The following is a 16,682-nucleotide window of genomic DNA, read 5'->3' as shown; positions in this document are numbered from 1 at the left end:
TCCTGCTAATGCACACCCTGGGAGGAAGCAGGTTATTAAGAGCTCATGTACTTGTGTCCCTCCCAGTCACATGGAAAATTCAGATGGATTTCCTGGCTCCTGACATTGGTCTGGCTCAGCCCTTGCCTGTTGCAGGCATTTGGAAGAATGAACCAGTAAATGTAAGATGGCTCTCTAATAAAATAAATAGATTAATTCATGATTAGTAAAGTTTATATCTGAGTTGAGCAAAAATGACAATAAATAAATATAGATATCTATCATTTCAGACCATGATAGTGCTATAAAGCAAACAGGATAAAATTAAAAGATTGCAGTAGTGGCCTTGTGTCCACCTTTCTCTTCTCCTTGCGTTGACGCCACCCCTCTCTCTTCAGCCTCCGGCCCGCCGGCTCCTCAAAGCCGAACACCATGCCTTCAATAAAGTTGCAGAGTTCTGATGGAGAGATTTTTGAAGTTGATGTAGAAACTGCAAAACAGTCTGTGACTATCAAGACCACGTTGGAAGATTTGGGGATGGATGATGAAGGAGATGATGACCCGGTTCCTCTACCAAATGTTAATGCAGCAATATTAAAAAAGGTCATTCAGTGGTGCACTCACCATAAGGATGATCCTCCTCCTCCTAAAGACCCTGTTTGGGACCAGGAATTTCTGAAAGTTGACCAAGGAACACTTTTGGAGCTTATTCTGGCTGCAAACTACTTAGACATCAAAGGTTTGCTGGACATTATGTGCAAAACTGTTGCCAATATGATCAAGGGGAAGACTCCTGAGGAGATTCGCAAGACCTTCAACATTAAGAATGACTTTACTGAAGAAGAAGCAGCCCAGGTACGCAAAGAGAACCAGTGGTGTGAAGAGGAGTGAAACGTTGTGCCTGACACTGTAACACTGTAAGTATTGTTCCAAATACTAGTTGCACTGCTCTGTTTATAATTGTTAATATTAGGCAAACGTAGACAAATGCAGCAGCAAATCATTTGTTTTAGCAGAATATTGTCCTCACTGCATGTGTAGTTTGAGTACAGATTCCAAACCCGAGTTTCTTCTAGTATGATTGAAAGTTCCTGTTTACTTTGCTCTGAATAAAACTGAACTGTGGGTTCTCGATAGAAAGTGGCATTTGGGGCTTCCTCTCTTCTCCGCAGAGTGATTGCTGCCTGGTTTATTGTCCAGTTAAATTGAGTGATCTTTTAAAAGTTGGCATTGTAAATAAAACAACTTCCAAAAAGTTTTCTGAAATAGAATTAAAAAAAATTATCTTTATTCATGAGTTGGAAACTGGGAAGAGGCTACCTGAAACAAACGTTCTGAGTGGGTCCATTAGGATGTCTTTCAGCTGCACGATCAGTCAGTACCACTGGCATTGATCAGCTTGTGTGTAGCAGGGCTCCCTTAATTGGATCTGAGGACTTGTTCTTATTTTTAATCTTCTCAGCTTTGAGTATATTGCCTAGAAGACTCAGTTACTACCTGGTTTGTGGTTTTGGGGGTGGGGAGAAATGTAACTAGACAGTTTGTTAGCTTTTCAATTAAAAAAGACACTTAATTCATGTGTTATGTCATCTTTTTATAATCACTGTCCCCATATGGAGGACACTGTTGACTCTACTTGCATGTCAAAAATAACCTTTAATATTAAAATATGTGGCAAAATCCAGAAGACATCCATTATGAATGTGAGATACTTTCAATAAAAGTAAGTTATAATAGTAAAAAAATAAAGATTGCTATTTTATATTGATCCTGGGAAGACCTTACCATGCAGATAGCTGGGCAAACAGTCCTCTAGAAATCAAGGAAAATAAATACAAATATTCATGCTTGATGCATTAAGAGTAGCAATGAAATCTTCATGACTAGAGTGGAATCAGTGGGAGTAGTGGAAGGTAAAAACAGGATTGGAGGAAGATACCAGATAAAATAGGGCTTCACAGGTCATTGTAAGAAATTGGGAATTTAGAGTGAAATGGGAGACAAGGAGAGAAAGGAGGGTTGTGAGCTGAGCAGTGATGTGATTCAACTATGGTTTAAAGGATCCTTATGTCTGCTGTGTGGAGAATATAGAGTACCGAAGGAAGACCAGAATTTGGGAGACATGGTAGTAACCCAGGCAAGAAATAATGGAAGCTTTTGGAATAAGCAATGATAGTTGAGATGAAAAGTGACAAAGATCTGTATATATTTTGCAGGTAAAACCAAGAGACTGTATTAATGGATTGGACACGGATTGTGATAGAGAAAAGTCAAGGGCTAACATTTTAAAGAAAGTTTGGTAAATGTACAACTACGCACTAGACTAGTGAAGTTGATGTCACAGCTGGGCAGTGAGACAGGGCACCCTTGACACACAGAAAATCCAATACTGATTCGCTTATTACTCCATTTATTTGAAAGGTAGAGAGAAAAAAACAGAGACAGAGAAAGGCAAAGAAGGTGGCCCTCTTCTGGCTCACTTCTTCTAATGCCTGCAGCAGCCAGGGTTGGGCCAAGATGAAGCCAAGAGCCTAAAACTCAATCTGGGTCTCCCATGTCAGGTGGCAGAGACTCAAGCACTTGAGCCATCACGTGCTTCTTCCCAGGGTTCACACCAGAAGGAAGATGGATCAGAAGTTGAGGTAGGTCTCAAACCCAGGCACTCCAATATGAGATGAGGGCATCCCATGCAGTGTCTTAACCTCTGATTCAAATGCCCACCTTTTATTACTTTAATTCTCATCCAACTCATGCTCACTCTGGGCTCTTTCTTCACTCACTCTTGAACTTTACTTCAGACACTTGAATTCCTAGAACCTACTGCAGTAATAGCAAATGGCTCAGAAGGTTCTTTTCCAGTTAACTTTCAGAGTTTCCTGGTGAAATTGTAAGAAGGGTCTCAAGTTTGTATTCTAAATCTCCTTTGTTTGATGTTTGTGCCTAGTCACTCTTCTACAATCTCCACCCAACATCTCCCTTTAACCATTCTTTGATGCCCAATAAACCCAGTGACACTGTGATAATAGTGTTTTATGCCCACTGGCATTTACTTACATTATTTGAAAGAACCTGTCTGGATAAGAATTGCATACCATTTTAACCTTGAAGAAACCCTTTCTAATGATGATGCTCTCAGGTGTCAGTAGCAGAGTGTGTGGATCTTTCTGTAACACTTCATATGCTACCACATATGTTGGTGATGTAGAAGTGGGGTGGGCAAACAAAATACAGCCTGTTTGAAGAAGATGAGGAAAGCTGAAGAAAGCTAAATAAGGACAGCAGGACAGAGAAAAAGAAATTGCAAAGCATCACAAAGGAAATTGCATCACAAAAGGAAAGGTGCTTTAATTTTATTAGCACATTACATATGTTAAGCTCATTCCAGCTAGGATCTCATGTAATCCTTATTGCAAGCTTTATATAAATTAGGAAACTGAAAGTTACCTAAGGTCACACAGCTTCTAAGAGACAGAATCAGGACATTCAACTAGGTCTGTCTTGTCTCTAACTCCAAAATCCTGAAGCAGAAGTACTAGATGGGCATTTCAAACCATGTAATACAAGAAATAGGTGAAGGACAAAACATGAGGCTCCTTTGCATGGAGAATGTTAGACTCAGAAGAGCCATGACCAATATTTTGTAATTGAAAATGGGAATTATTTTTAAGACTTATTTATTTATTTGAAACACAGAGAGGCAGAGAGAGATGAAGAGAGATATTCCATCCACCGTTTCACTCTCCAAATGGCTGCAACTGTCAGGTCTGGGCCAGGCTGAAGCCAGGAGTTAAGAACTCCATTACGGTCTCCCACATGGGTGGCGGGGGTTCAAGCACTCAGATCATCTTCTGTCGCTTTCTATGCACATTATCAGGAAGCTGGATAGGAACTGTGGCAGTAGGGAATATAATACCACTCCATTGTGGGATGCCACAATCGAAGCAGCTGCTAAATCCTCTGTGCCATAGCATCTGCCCTGGAAATGGGAATTCTCAGAGGACCTTTAAAGTCCTTTCAAGCCATGACATCCTTTTGTTCTGTAACTCCCTGAATGTCAAAGGTCAACTTCTTATCACAGGTACAAGCAACTTCTTTGGTCTACTTGGACAGTTCTCTTTGTGCGCTCTTGCTGCTACGTTACAAACGAGGCCAGCAGACATTTTACCCATGAGCAGTGACTTACAAAAATGGCACTTCTGCTCAGGCACAACCACAGCAGTGATCTACGCTGAGCAAGGTCTCTGACTGCTGGAGACTTCCCATTCCATAGCATTATCTTTAGACAATAGGGACAACTTAGCAATAATATAATTTCCTTCTCTATGGAGGCAAAGAATATGCCTTACTGGTCAAAACCAGATCTAGGTTTCACCTTCCATTCCTACCATTTAACAAAGAACAATAGCCAATCTAAATATATCCAGATTTTTCATTCCAATCTCATCACACTCCTGGTGTTAATAATAACAACACAATCTGTTAATGGTTTTCAAAGAAAATAAAAGCATTTCACAAGCTGCCTGCTTTGATTCTGGAAGGAGTCCCAATAGGTCAAAATCTTTTTATGTCCCAAATCTCCTCACTCACCCTGCATTGGCAAAGGACATTTTGAAGGTGGAAAGGACTATTCTTACAGCATGCAAGAATTGCTTTCTCCTCTATTAATATTCAAGAAATCGAAGAGTAGGATGGGTGAATAACTTACCCAAGGTCATATGGATAAAGCCAACTTGACAGCCTTACCAAAGTCAAAAAATATAGCATTGTGTCTCACATTATTTCAGGGCAGAGAGGAGGCCTTCTATGAGAGAGCCAGATGAAAAACTTTTTAAAGATTTATTTTTTTATTTAAAAGTCAGAGTTACAGAGAAAGAGGGAGAGGCCTCCCACCCATTGGTTCATTCCCCCAGAAGACCACAAAGGCTAGCACTGGGCCAGGCTGAAGCTAGGAGCCAGGAGCAACATCCAGGTCCCCCATGTGTGTGACAAGGGTCCAAGCACTTTTGGATCATCTTCCACTGCTTTTCCCAGGCAATTAGCAGAGCCCTAGACTGGAAGTGGAGCAGCCAGGACTCTAACCAGCTCCCCTATGGGATACAAGTATCACAGATGGGCAATTAAAACAGGACAAGGCTGGCGCCACGGCTCAATAGGCTAATCCTCTGCCTGTGGTGCCGGCATACCGGGTTCTAGTCCCAGTCGGGGCACCGGATTCTATCCCGGTTGCCCCTCTTCCAGGCCAGCTCTCTGCTGTGGCCCAGGAGTGCAGTAGAGGATGGCCCAAGTGCTTGGGCCCTGTACCCGCATTGGAGACCAGGAGAAGCACCTGGCTCCTGGCTTCAGATCAGCATGGTGCGCCGGCCACAGTGGACCAAAGGTAAAATGAAGACCTTTATCTGTCTCTCTGTCTCTCTCTCTCACTGTCCACTCTGCCTGTCAAACAAACAAACAAACAAACAAAAGGACAAAAATAGCTCACTTACAGGTCACTGCACTGAGGGTTCTCTTCCTTCCTTGATTTTTGCATATGCTGGGAAGATAGAGTTGGGAGATTTCAGATTGTGAAAAGGATCCAAAAGGACTTTCTTATGAAGGCAATGAGGTAGAATTTGTGACTCTATGTCACAAGAAGTGACATAGTAAAAGTAAAGTTTCCAGATGGTTAATTTGATTATAGTTTACAAGGTAAAGTGGTGAAGGCAAGGTCGGGAGCTAATTGTGAACGTGTAAATGTGATTCACATTTGGGGCTTTAAACACTTAATTGCACTTAATCTAAGTAATCATTGAATATTTTGATGAAGTCTGAAAACTATGAGATGCAGGTGTGGTCTGTTAGCAAGAGCTGACATCCATACTCAAGCACTTCCCAGCTCAAGTACTTCCTGTTGCACCATCCTGGTCAAACAAAGCACTAAATCTTTTTAAGTTTCAGTCTTCTCTTATGGAAGATAGGATAGGACACGGAGTATAATTATCTTACTTTGTCTTATACAATTCTCATGAGGAGTGCTTTGTAAATGATAACACACTAAGCAATTGGTAGTTATGATGTCTCTATTCCTCTTCTAATTACAGAAAAAAAAAAGGAACACCAATAAAACTAACTTGTCATCAACCAAGACATAAATTGTCCCTGATTCCAGACCATCTGCAAGGTTCTTCATTATCACTGAACTAAGATTTAAAAAGATTGATAATAATTAAATATAAAAAACCCAGAGTAAGATAACTTTCAGTTTTGCTGAGACTGATAAATAGCTTGAGTTTGTTCCTCTCTTCAGTTTCTCAACTCTAAGACCACAAATTAATATCCTCTAAATTCATGTTTCTCAAAATGGGGCACTCATATCACAAGCAAAATCCCATGCTTAGAATTTGCTATGTGAAGGTTAAGTTTGCTGTTTTTAAAAAAATGTTGTGTGTGTAAGCCAAGGCAACATCAGCAGATTGACACTAGTCAATGACAACCTTACTTGTTCTTGGTTTTTCTTCTTTGTTGTGAAAACAAAGACATTTTATGATTAGTGGCAACTGAAAATTTTGGAACGTCTATGTTATTCATAATATTTCCCTATAATACACTGCAAAAATAGACACATTTCTAATTGTAGTATATTTATACAACAGAATACTATACAGCAATAAGAGAGAAAACCTGCTGCTACTCACAACAGTTTGGATGGATCTCAAAGAAGAGAGAGATGCTCAGAATGCAGATTGATTATTATTCCATTCATGTAGGGCAAAAAACAATCACAACTAAGTTATGCTGTTAAAAAAAGGGGGGGGTTGATTATACTTAGAAGAGTTGTGTTGGGAAGGGATAAAAAGGTCATTTTTGGGATGCTGGTAATGTTCTATTTCTTGAATTGGGTGCTAGTTACATGAGTATATTCAGATTGTAAAAATTTATCAAGTTTACACTTATGATCTATGTGTACACTTTTGTGAACATATACTACAAAAAAAGATTTTAAGTTAATTTTAAGCTATCAAGTCCAATGGTCTCCAGAAGCTACAGATTCATGATTTTTGGTGATTACTGGTACTGAGGTGAAGAAGTAAAGCAATGGTTCAAGTAGCCCCAGTTTACAGGACAAAAGAGTAGCAGACTCAGGCCTGGAAACACAATGTCCTAACTCCTAGGCCACTGTATCTTCCACTGCATCATTTTAGTTCCAGAACTTTGCCTGCACACTAAATTAGAAAGCCCTGGTGATCCAAGGAAGATAATTGCCTTTACACTCTTTGCACAAAACTGGAGAAAAAGTTATTTGTCTATGGCAATTGTGAGGATCTGTAGAGAGAAAAAAGTAAGCAGGGTTATTTGCCCACCTCCTCACTCCTCCCACCCACAAAATTTATCAAAGCCAAAAATGATTAAGTGATTAAGATAAGTGCTGTAATTAACAACCTCATGCTAAATGGACCCTAGGTTTCCAGAATGCTACATAATTATTAAACATTGAAAAACGCTGCTCTTGTATACTGACTTCTAACTCCAGGAACCTATTAATCTGCATGGACATGAGCCTAAATTTAAGCTGTTTTCTTTGTTCCCAGGAAAGAGACAACCCCCATTCCTGTGATCCTCACACCCTCAAGAGCTCCCATTTACTCAAATACAGACCTACCACAGGGCCTGTATTTAATGAAACAAGGAAACAAAGGACCAAGTTTGAAATTCAAAACAAGACCTTAGGGTGAAATAAGCACCTAGAGATTATCAACAATGGCCAGTTCAACCAAACCTTGAAGATTTTCAACTGGTAATAAGGGCTTTAGCATGAGAATGTGTCATCTGCTTTTCTTTGTTCCCAGTGACTCACAGTGGAGTGAGGATTTTTAATTAATATTAATAATTATGATAAGCAACATTATGGGAGAGAAAATGAAAATACCTTCCTTCTGTAGACAAAATTTTAAAAGGAGACTGGCTCTCTGCCTCAACATTTGACTCACTATATATTTTAAAGAATTAGAATACAAAATCACTATTTACACTGAACTGAAATCTCTGGGTTTAATAGAAGCAGCAGCAATAATGTAGTCCTATCATTGTTGTCTCTAGTTTTACCTGTCCTGTCTTCAGCTTGAAACATGCTGCTTCCCTCTACTGTCTCATTAACACTGAATCAGACTGCTACCCACCCACATTTGGTAACGCTAATAGTTTAGGAGATTGGCAGCAGTGGGGAGCATATCGTCTTTCTTAGCCACAGGCAGGTAATTTTGGGGGTACCAAGCCTGGAACAAGGGCTACCAATGGCAGCATTTTCATAGGTATGAAAGTTCTTCAAGTATAGCTGAGCATGTGCAAATGAGAAAACAAATTGAACCTAAAAGAGTCTCTGTCTCATCTCTCCAAAGACAGCAATCTAAAAAGCCTGAATTCTGGGGTAAATAACTCAATAGGATCTAAGAAGTATTACTAGGGGCTGGCGCTGTGGTGTAGCAGGGTAAAACCGCCACCTGCAGTGCCAGCATCCCATATGGGCACCAGTTCAAGACCGGGCTGCTCCACTTCCGATCCAGCTCTCTGCTGTGGCCTGGGAAGGCAGTTGAAGATGGTTCAAGTTTTTGGGCCCCTGCACCTGCATGGGAGACCCAGAAGAGGCTCTGGCTTTGGATTGGCTCAGCTCCACCTGCTGCTGCCATCTGTCAGGAGAGGGAGGGGGAGGGGGAGAGGGAGGGAGCCGCCATCCACTGGTTCATTCCTGAAATGCCCACAGCATCCAGGACTGCACTGGGCCAAAGCTGGGAGGCAGGAACTCAAACCAGGCAGCAGTGACCCAAGTACTTGAGCCATCACCTGCTACTAATATTGAGCCTTTAACTCTTAATATCTGTGAGGTTCACTTTATTAAGTCTAAATATCTCTTGCTTAACTCGAGGTAAAGAGTGACTCAAGGGTAAAAGACCCTTTATTTAACATAGTTAACACCTCAATGCTAGCCTCTATCCTGAGAACTTTTTCAGGAAGTAGCAGGTCCTGATCAAATAAACTAACCAACCTACCCTTAGCCCCACTCAGAAGGCAAACCACCTTTGTCATTTCAAAAGAAACATGATGGCCCTTAACACTGATCAATCAAAGTAATGCACTGTGGACCAATCAGAAGCCCACATATGAATTGATCATGCACTGTTCACCCCCAACTTTGAACTCTAAGATGCTCTGCCTTTACTTCCTCAGGTAATCTGGCAATTCAGTATTGTTAGTTGCCAGATTCTTTGCTGTGTGCTTTACCATAAACACCAGCTTTATCCGCTACCCAAGTGACTGGCTTGCTGTGTATTGGACAAGGGGCCCAGTTCTGAGGTTCTATAGCAACTCCTCCAACCAGTTTTGAGGGTGTTTCATAGCACACCTAGGCTCCCAGGGTGAGTCCTAGGAGCAAGCCAGAACCAGGAGTGGAGTCAGGACTTAAACTCAGGCACTCAGAAACAGGAAGAGGTTGCCAACCCCATTCCTGAACTGTTAGTCCAAATGTCCACTCTCACCACATTTCTTATGTCATGGAAGTCTTTTGAAAACTAAATCACATATGGAAAGCTATATACTTAATATTTGTTATGTAAATTTCTCTGACAAGAAACCAGATTACAAGATGTATGAAGGGAAGACCATGTATGATACTTCTTTTATTAACTCACTGTACTTAGTGCATACTGAGTAATATCCAACTGAAATTCAGTAAATGACATTTTATTAGTTACGTATACAGAAATAAGTTGCATAAATTTATTTCCTAATTATGCAATTTATAGAAAGATAATTTCTTAAATAAAATAATGATTTGATTGCTAAGTTATTATTCAACCTCATCTACCAGCTAGAATTAGAAATCAGGGGACCTAGGTTCCTCCAGTTCCAACTCTGCTAGTAGCTATGTGACACTAAAGTACAAATTTCCTCATCCATATAAGAAGAGGTCTGACTGATTCAGTACATTTAGTTAGAAATTTTTATTAAAATTATATTGTGTTCCAGGCATTATGGCTTGGATGGAAAACCTAAGAAAAGCATGCTCTCTTACACAACCTAGTGGATGTCCTTTCTAATGCTCTAATTCTAAAAAGACAGAAGTGTACTTCCACTTCCACTCATGAAGGAGTAATTACTACTAGAATTGCCCTTCTATTGGAAACAGCTAGAAAACTCACTATTAAGACATTAAACTACTCTTAAAGACATTAAACAATAGACAGTGCAGAGCTATTATTCCTTAGAAATGAAATAAATTATACAAAACCCTATAATATGGTGGAACTAGGTGGAAGATTAGATAGAAAAAGGTGAGGGGCCGGCGCTTTGGCATAGTGGGTAAAGCCACCACCTGCAGTGCCGGCATCCCATATGGGCACCAGTTCAAGTCCCGGCTGCTCCACTTCCAATCCAGCTCTCTGCTATGGCCTGAGAAGCAGTAGAAGACGGCCCAGGTTCTTGGGCCCCTGTACCCATGTGGGAGATCTGGAGGAATCTCCTGGCTCCTGGCTTCGGATAGGTGCAGCTCTGGCCGTTGCAGCCAATTGGGGAGTGAACCCCGCCCATCCACCCCCCCTCCCCGCCTCTCATTCCTCTCTGTGTAACTCTGACTTTCAAATAAATAAATAAATCTTAAAAAAAGAAAAGAGAAAGGTGAGCTGGAAGATGTCCCTAATAATTTTTGCCTCTAGCTCTGCATTGTAACTCCACCTTTTACCTGACAATCCAATACACTCACTTTCCTATGATGCGCCTGTGTTTCATCCAGGACCAGGAAGCAGGAAACATCATGATATCTACATGGAAATGAAGCTCCATGTGGAGGCACAATGAAAATCCCAGAAACTCTCACACACACTGAATCCCACTCAGATTCCACCCTGCTTGTGTATTCTGTTAGAGTACCACCCCCTACACCATAAGACAGACTGTAACACATTGGAACTCCTTTTGCTTTTTGACTTCTGGTCTTTGTTTTAGGGTCCTTCTCTGGCTTCCTCCCATACTGTCTCTTCATTGGCAACTCTGACCCACTCATAATGAATATCCCTCTGTGTGGTTCATGTGTAAATGTATATTCACACTCTCACTTTAATAAATCCTGCTCTCTCATGTACACTTTACTCAAGCTTCTGCTTTAAATTCTTATGTCTGTGGGGGCAAGAACTTGGAATAAAATTTAAGATACTTATCCCAAAAAAACCTAGAAGGCAAAAAGGACCTAGAAAATATGAAGCAATTTTAAAAACAAAAGAGTTTGTGAATTTACACTGCCTGACGTCAACACTTAAGAGAAAGCAATAATATTCAAGGAGTCTTGACATTATAAACCAATAGAACGAAATAGATATTTCAGAAATAAATTCACTGCCATAGTTAAATTTCAGTGGTGCCAAGGAAATTTATTCGGGAAAGGACAGTCTTTTCAACAAATGTGCTGAAATAATTAGATATCCATAGGCAAAAAAAAAAAAAGCAAAAGCAAAAACAAAAAACCATCAAATTAACTCACAAGATGCATAATAATTAACTTAAAATGTAAAAGCTTGGGTAGGTAAATCTTCCGCCTGTAGGGCTGGCATCCCATATGGGCACCAGTTCAAGTCCTGGCTGCTCTAATTCCTATCCACCTCTCTGTTATGGCTTGGAAAACCAGTAGAAGATGCCTCAAGTCCTTGGGCCCCTGTATCCATGTGGGAAGACCCAAGGGAAGCTCCTGGCTCCTGGCTTCAGATCAGCCCAGTTCCAGCTGTTGCCATTTGGGGAGTAAACCAGCAAATGAAAGACCTCTGTCTCTCTCTCTCTCTGCCTCTGCCTTTCTGGAACTCTGCCTTTCAAATAAATAAATCATTTAAAAATGTAAAAACTTGAACTATAAAACATGTAATAGGAAATCTTCATAACCTTGGGTCATAAAAACTTACACAAAAAGCATGAGACAAGGGCTGGTATGTGGCACAGTGGGTTAAGCCACCACTGCGATGCTAATGTGCCTGGGAAAAAACAGGAAGATGGCTAAAGTACTTGGGCCCCTGCCACCAATGTAGGAGACCTTGATGGAGTCCCTGGATTCTGGCTTTGGTCTGGCTCAGTCCTGGGTGTTGCAGCCATTTGAGGAGTGACCCACAGAATGGAAGATCTCTCTCTCTCTCTCTCTCTCTATATATATATATATATATATATACACACACATATCCACCTCTCTATCTTGTTCTCTCTTTTAAATAAACAAAAATATTTTTAAAAAGTGTGAGACATCAATGAAATCATTGATAAATAGAACTGCATTTCAAAAAATAGCATCACCAAAATGAACACTAGCCACAGAGTAGAAAAGTCACAAAACCTATATTGACAGTAACTTTGTATCTGTAATAGAGAAAGAACTCTTACAACTCAACTAATAAACCTAATTAATAATAAGCAAAATATTTAAACAAATAAAAGATATGTGAATGGAAAAAAGACATATGAAAATATATTCAACATTATTGGTCGTCAGGGACATTCAAATGAAGCCACACTGATCTACCATACAAACTCACTAGAACTTAAAATTTAAAACACTGGAGCCCGCATTGCGGGTGTCGGGTTAAGCCACCATCTGTGAAGCCAACATCCCATGTGAGTGCCGGTTTGAGTCCTGTTTGCTTCTTTTCCAATCCACCTCCCTACTAATGACCCAGCAGCTGGGCCCCTGCCATACATGTGGGAGACCTGGATGGAGTCCCTGCCTTCTGGCTTCAACCTTGCTGCTGCTGCAACCATTTCCAGCAGATGGAAGATATCAGTTTATTTATTATCTATCTATCTATCTCTATCTGTAACTGCCTTTCAACTAAATAAATAAAGCTTTAACAAAAAACACTGAAAACAGTGTTGGCGAGGATGGGAGAGCAACTGAAATTTATTTTCTTGCTGGTCAGATTTTTTTTTTATTTTGCAGATAGAGTTAGACAGTGAGAGAGAGAGACAGAAAGAAAGGTCTTCCTTCCGTTGGTTCACCCCCGAAATGGTCACTAAGGCCAGAACTATGCCGATCTGAAGCCAGGATTCAGGTGCTTCCTCCTCTTCTCCCATGCAGGTGCAGGGGCCCAGGGACCCAAGCCATGCTCCAGTGCCCTCCCGGGCCACAGCAGAGAGCTGAACTGGAAGAGGAGCAACCGGGACTAGAACCCGGCGCCCATATGGGATGCCGGCGCCGTAGGCAAAGGATTCACCAAGTGAGCCACGGTGCCGGCCCTCACTGGTCAGATTTTAAAATACTAAATAACTTTGAAAAGGAGTTTGGTAGCAATTCATTCCCATGTACTTATTCAAGAGAAATAAAGCATTTATCAACACAAATATTTTTATGCAAATATCCATGGTTATTTATTGCCTAAACTGAAAACAATGAAAATGCTCATCAACAGGAGAATGGATAAAAATATTGTGGAATACTCACAGATTCTAATACTACTCAGCAATAAAAATAAATTTTCGCTACATAAAAAAGCTGGATACAAAAAGTACAGACTGTAGAATTCAATTTCTATAGCACTCTGGAATAAGCAAAGCTAAGCTATAGAAGCAGACAGCAGGTAAGTTGTTGCTTGAGGCTGGAGGTGGCAGAGACAACTGACTACAAAGAAGCACAAAATAAGTTTCTAGAATGGTGAAAATCTTTTCGTTTTTAAGATTTTTAGTTATTTTTATTCATTTGAAAGTTATAGAGACAGAGACAGACAAATAAAGATCTCCCATACACTGGTTCACTCCCAAAATGCCCACAATAGGCAGGGCTCGACCAGGTCAACACTAGGAGCCAAGAACTCAATCTGGGCTTCCCAGGTTAGTGGCAGGAACCCATGTACTTGAATGATCACCTGCTACTTCTCCAGGGTGTGTGTTAGCAGGAAGCTGAAATTGTAAGCAGAGCCAGGACTTGAACTCAGGCACTCTAATAAAGTCCAGGAGCATCCCTAGGACTGCCTTAACTGCTATGACAAATAGCAGCTCCCAGTGAAAAGTTTTTATATCTTGTTTGTGGTAGCGGCTACACAGGTATATACCTTTGTCAAAACTTTTCAAACTATACATTTAAAATGGATGTGTATGCTTTATTGAATATGCACTTCGCTTCAAGTAAAATTAAACTTGAAATATTAAAAAACAGATTTTTGTTGAGTGTATTGCTTTATTTTCAAATTCAAAGTATTGATAAATGCTTTTAGCATATTAGAAATGAATTCTGAAGCCGTTGAGCATTAAAGTGACTGAAAAAAAAATTAGAGGATTGACAAAGACAACAAAAACAAACACTGCAAACAGGGCTATTTCTCTTCAATAAACGTGGCTGGCAGAATTGAATATCCACATGCAGAAGATAAAAATTTTCCGCTCTCATACTATACAAAAATCAACTCAAAATGGATTTAAAACCTAAATGCAAGACATGAACTATTACAAGAAACATAGAGGAAGCCCTCCAAGACAACCACATAGGATATGACCACAAAAGCCCAAGTAACAAAAGCAAAATTATATAAACAGGATTATGTAAAATTAGGAAGCTTCTTCAGGGACTAGATGTGTGGCACAACAGGTTAAACCACTGCCTACAACACTGACATCCCATATTGGAGTACCGGTCAAGTTTAGGCTGCTCCACTTGCAATCTAGAACCTTGCTAATGCTCTTGGGTAAGCATCAGATGAGAGGCCAAGTACTTGGGCCCCTGTCAGCCACATGGGAGATCCAGGTGGAGCTCATGGCTCCTTATTTTGGCCTGGCCCATCTCCAGTCCTTGCAGCCATCTCTCTCTCTCTCTCTCTCTCTCTCTCTCTCTGTATGTGTGTGCCCCCCTCTCTGTAACTCTGCCTTTCAAATAAAATAAGTAAGTCTTTTTATAAAAAGCTTCTTCACAGCAAAGGAAACAGTCAACTGAGTAAATCAGAGAAAATATTTGCAAGCTAGTCATCTGACAAAGGATTAATAATATCTACACTATATATGGAACTCAAAAGCTCAACAACAACAAACAAAAACCCCAACAATCCATTTACAACATGAGCAAAGGATCTGAATAGACATTTCTCTAAAAAATAAATACAAATGCCCAAGAAATACATGAAAACTTGTTCAATATCATCAGGAAAATTCAAATAAAAACTACTATGAGGTTATCATCTTGATGTAGAAGAAGCAGGCACGTAGTTAATTTAGGTCTGCTTGGCTGTTCGACTTCCAATCCAGCTCCCAGCTATGGTCTGGGAAAGCAATAGTAGATGGCCCAAGAGTTTGGGTTCCTGCACCTGTATGGGGGACCTGGAAGAAGCTCCTGGCTCCTAACTTTAGATCAGCCCTGCTCCAGCCTTTGGAGCCATTTGGGGAGTGAACCAGGGAATGGAAGACCTTTCTCTCTTTCTGTAACTCACCTCTCAAATAAATAAATCCTAAGGGAAAAAAAAACCTCCTTTCTCAGAATGCAGCTGCTTAATCCAAAACCTAAGGTGGAGAGGGTACCATGAAGCTATGCATATTAAGCTATATGTGGAATTTGTGGAGGTGCCATATAATTGCCAGGTGATTTCATGCCTGTAGAGGCACCACTCTCCACCTTATAAAAGAGGCCAACAACTTGGTGGGGCCCTCTCTTTCTCCACAGACAATGGCTGGAGATACTGCCAGGTGCCCTCTCTATCAACCCTTGCCAACCTCTCCTCCCTTTGGGTAATCCTCTGGCCCACTGCCCACTAATGATAAGTATTTCTTCATGAAGGGCAACCCATATTCATGTGTGTATGTGTGTTCACTTCTCGCCTTTTGAATAAATATTGTTACCATTCTTTGCACCTTATACCTGTCTGCACCAGAATGCTTATCTTTGTATAAGACAAGAGTCTGGAGTAAATTAATATACCTCATACCTACATCAATCTCACTGCAGTTAGAATGGTTATTAACAAAAAGAAAAAGAATGCTGCCAAAGATGTGGAGAATAGGGAATCTTTGTACACTGCTTTGGGAATACAAGTTAGTACAGCCATTATGGAGACCACAATGGAGGTTTCTCAAAAAACTAAAAACAGATCTGCCATATGACCCAGATATCCCACTTCTGGATATATATTCAAAGGAAATAAAACCGTAATATCAAAGAGATAACTGTACTTCATCTTCACTTCAGTTTTAGGATACAGCCATGATATGGAATCAACCTAGGTATTCATTGACAAATGAATGGATAAAGAAAATATGGACTATATATGTGTGTGTATATAATGGAATATTATTCAGCCATACAAGGTATGAAATCCTGACATTTATAACCAAATGGAAAGAACTAGAGGTCATTATGTTGGGTAAAATAAGCCAGGCACAGTAAGAGAAACATTGCATGTTCTCTTTTATTTGTATAAGTTACAATTTTTTTTTTATAATTAAGTACTTACAAGCACTTTCCCATAAACTGTTTTACTTGATACTTGCAAGATCTCTGTGATATGTTCAAGGCAGATTTTTTTCCCAAAGAAATCTTTTATTTAATGAGTACAAATTTCATAAGCACAACTTTAGGAATATATTCTTCCCACCATACCCGCCCTCCCAGCCCACTCCCACCCCGTCCCCTCCTCCCTCTCCCATTCTCAGTCCCATTCTCCATTAAGATTCATTTTCAATTAACTTTATACACAGAAGACCAACTATACTAAGTAAAGATTTCAACA

At 40.3% G+C, this 16,682-nt stretch overlaps 2 protein-coding genes across 2 annotated transcripts in view; one reads left to right on the top strand and one right to left on the bottom strand.

Annotated features, from left to right (window-relative positions):
- Positions 1–16,682, bottom strand: part of LOC133752763 (vascular endothelial growth factor receptor kdr-like) — a 301,002-nt gene that overhangs the window by 254,342 nt on the left and 29,978 nt on the right. The gene's annotated exons all lie outside the window — the stretch shown is intronic.
- Positions 341–1,119, top strand: LOC133753291 (S-phase kinase-associated protein 1-like). The gene has a single exon (XM_062183806.1). It carries the CDS (start codon positions 412–414, stop codon positions 868–870), a length of 459 nt encoding a protein of 152 aa, XP_062039790.1. The 5' UTR covers positions 341–411; the 3' UTR covers positions 871–1,119.

The sequence above is a fragment of the Lepus europaeus genome, chromosome X (assembly GCF_033115175.1).
Source record: "Lepus europaeus isolate LE1 chromosome X, mLepTim1.pri, whole genome shotgun sequence".
NCBI classification, from domain to species: domain Eukaryota; kingdom Metazoa; phylum Chordata; class Mammalia; order Lagomorpha; family Leporidae; genus Lepus; species Lepus europaeus.
Note: the sequence above shows the minus strand (reverse complement) of the source record. Positions and strands in the feature narration are given on the sequence as shown.

Coding starts and splice junctions, on each gene's coding strand:
- LOC133753291 (XM_062183806.1), top strand. CDS start 412: ATGCCTTCAATAAAGTTGCAGAGTTCTGATGGAGAGATTTTTGAAGTT.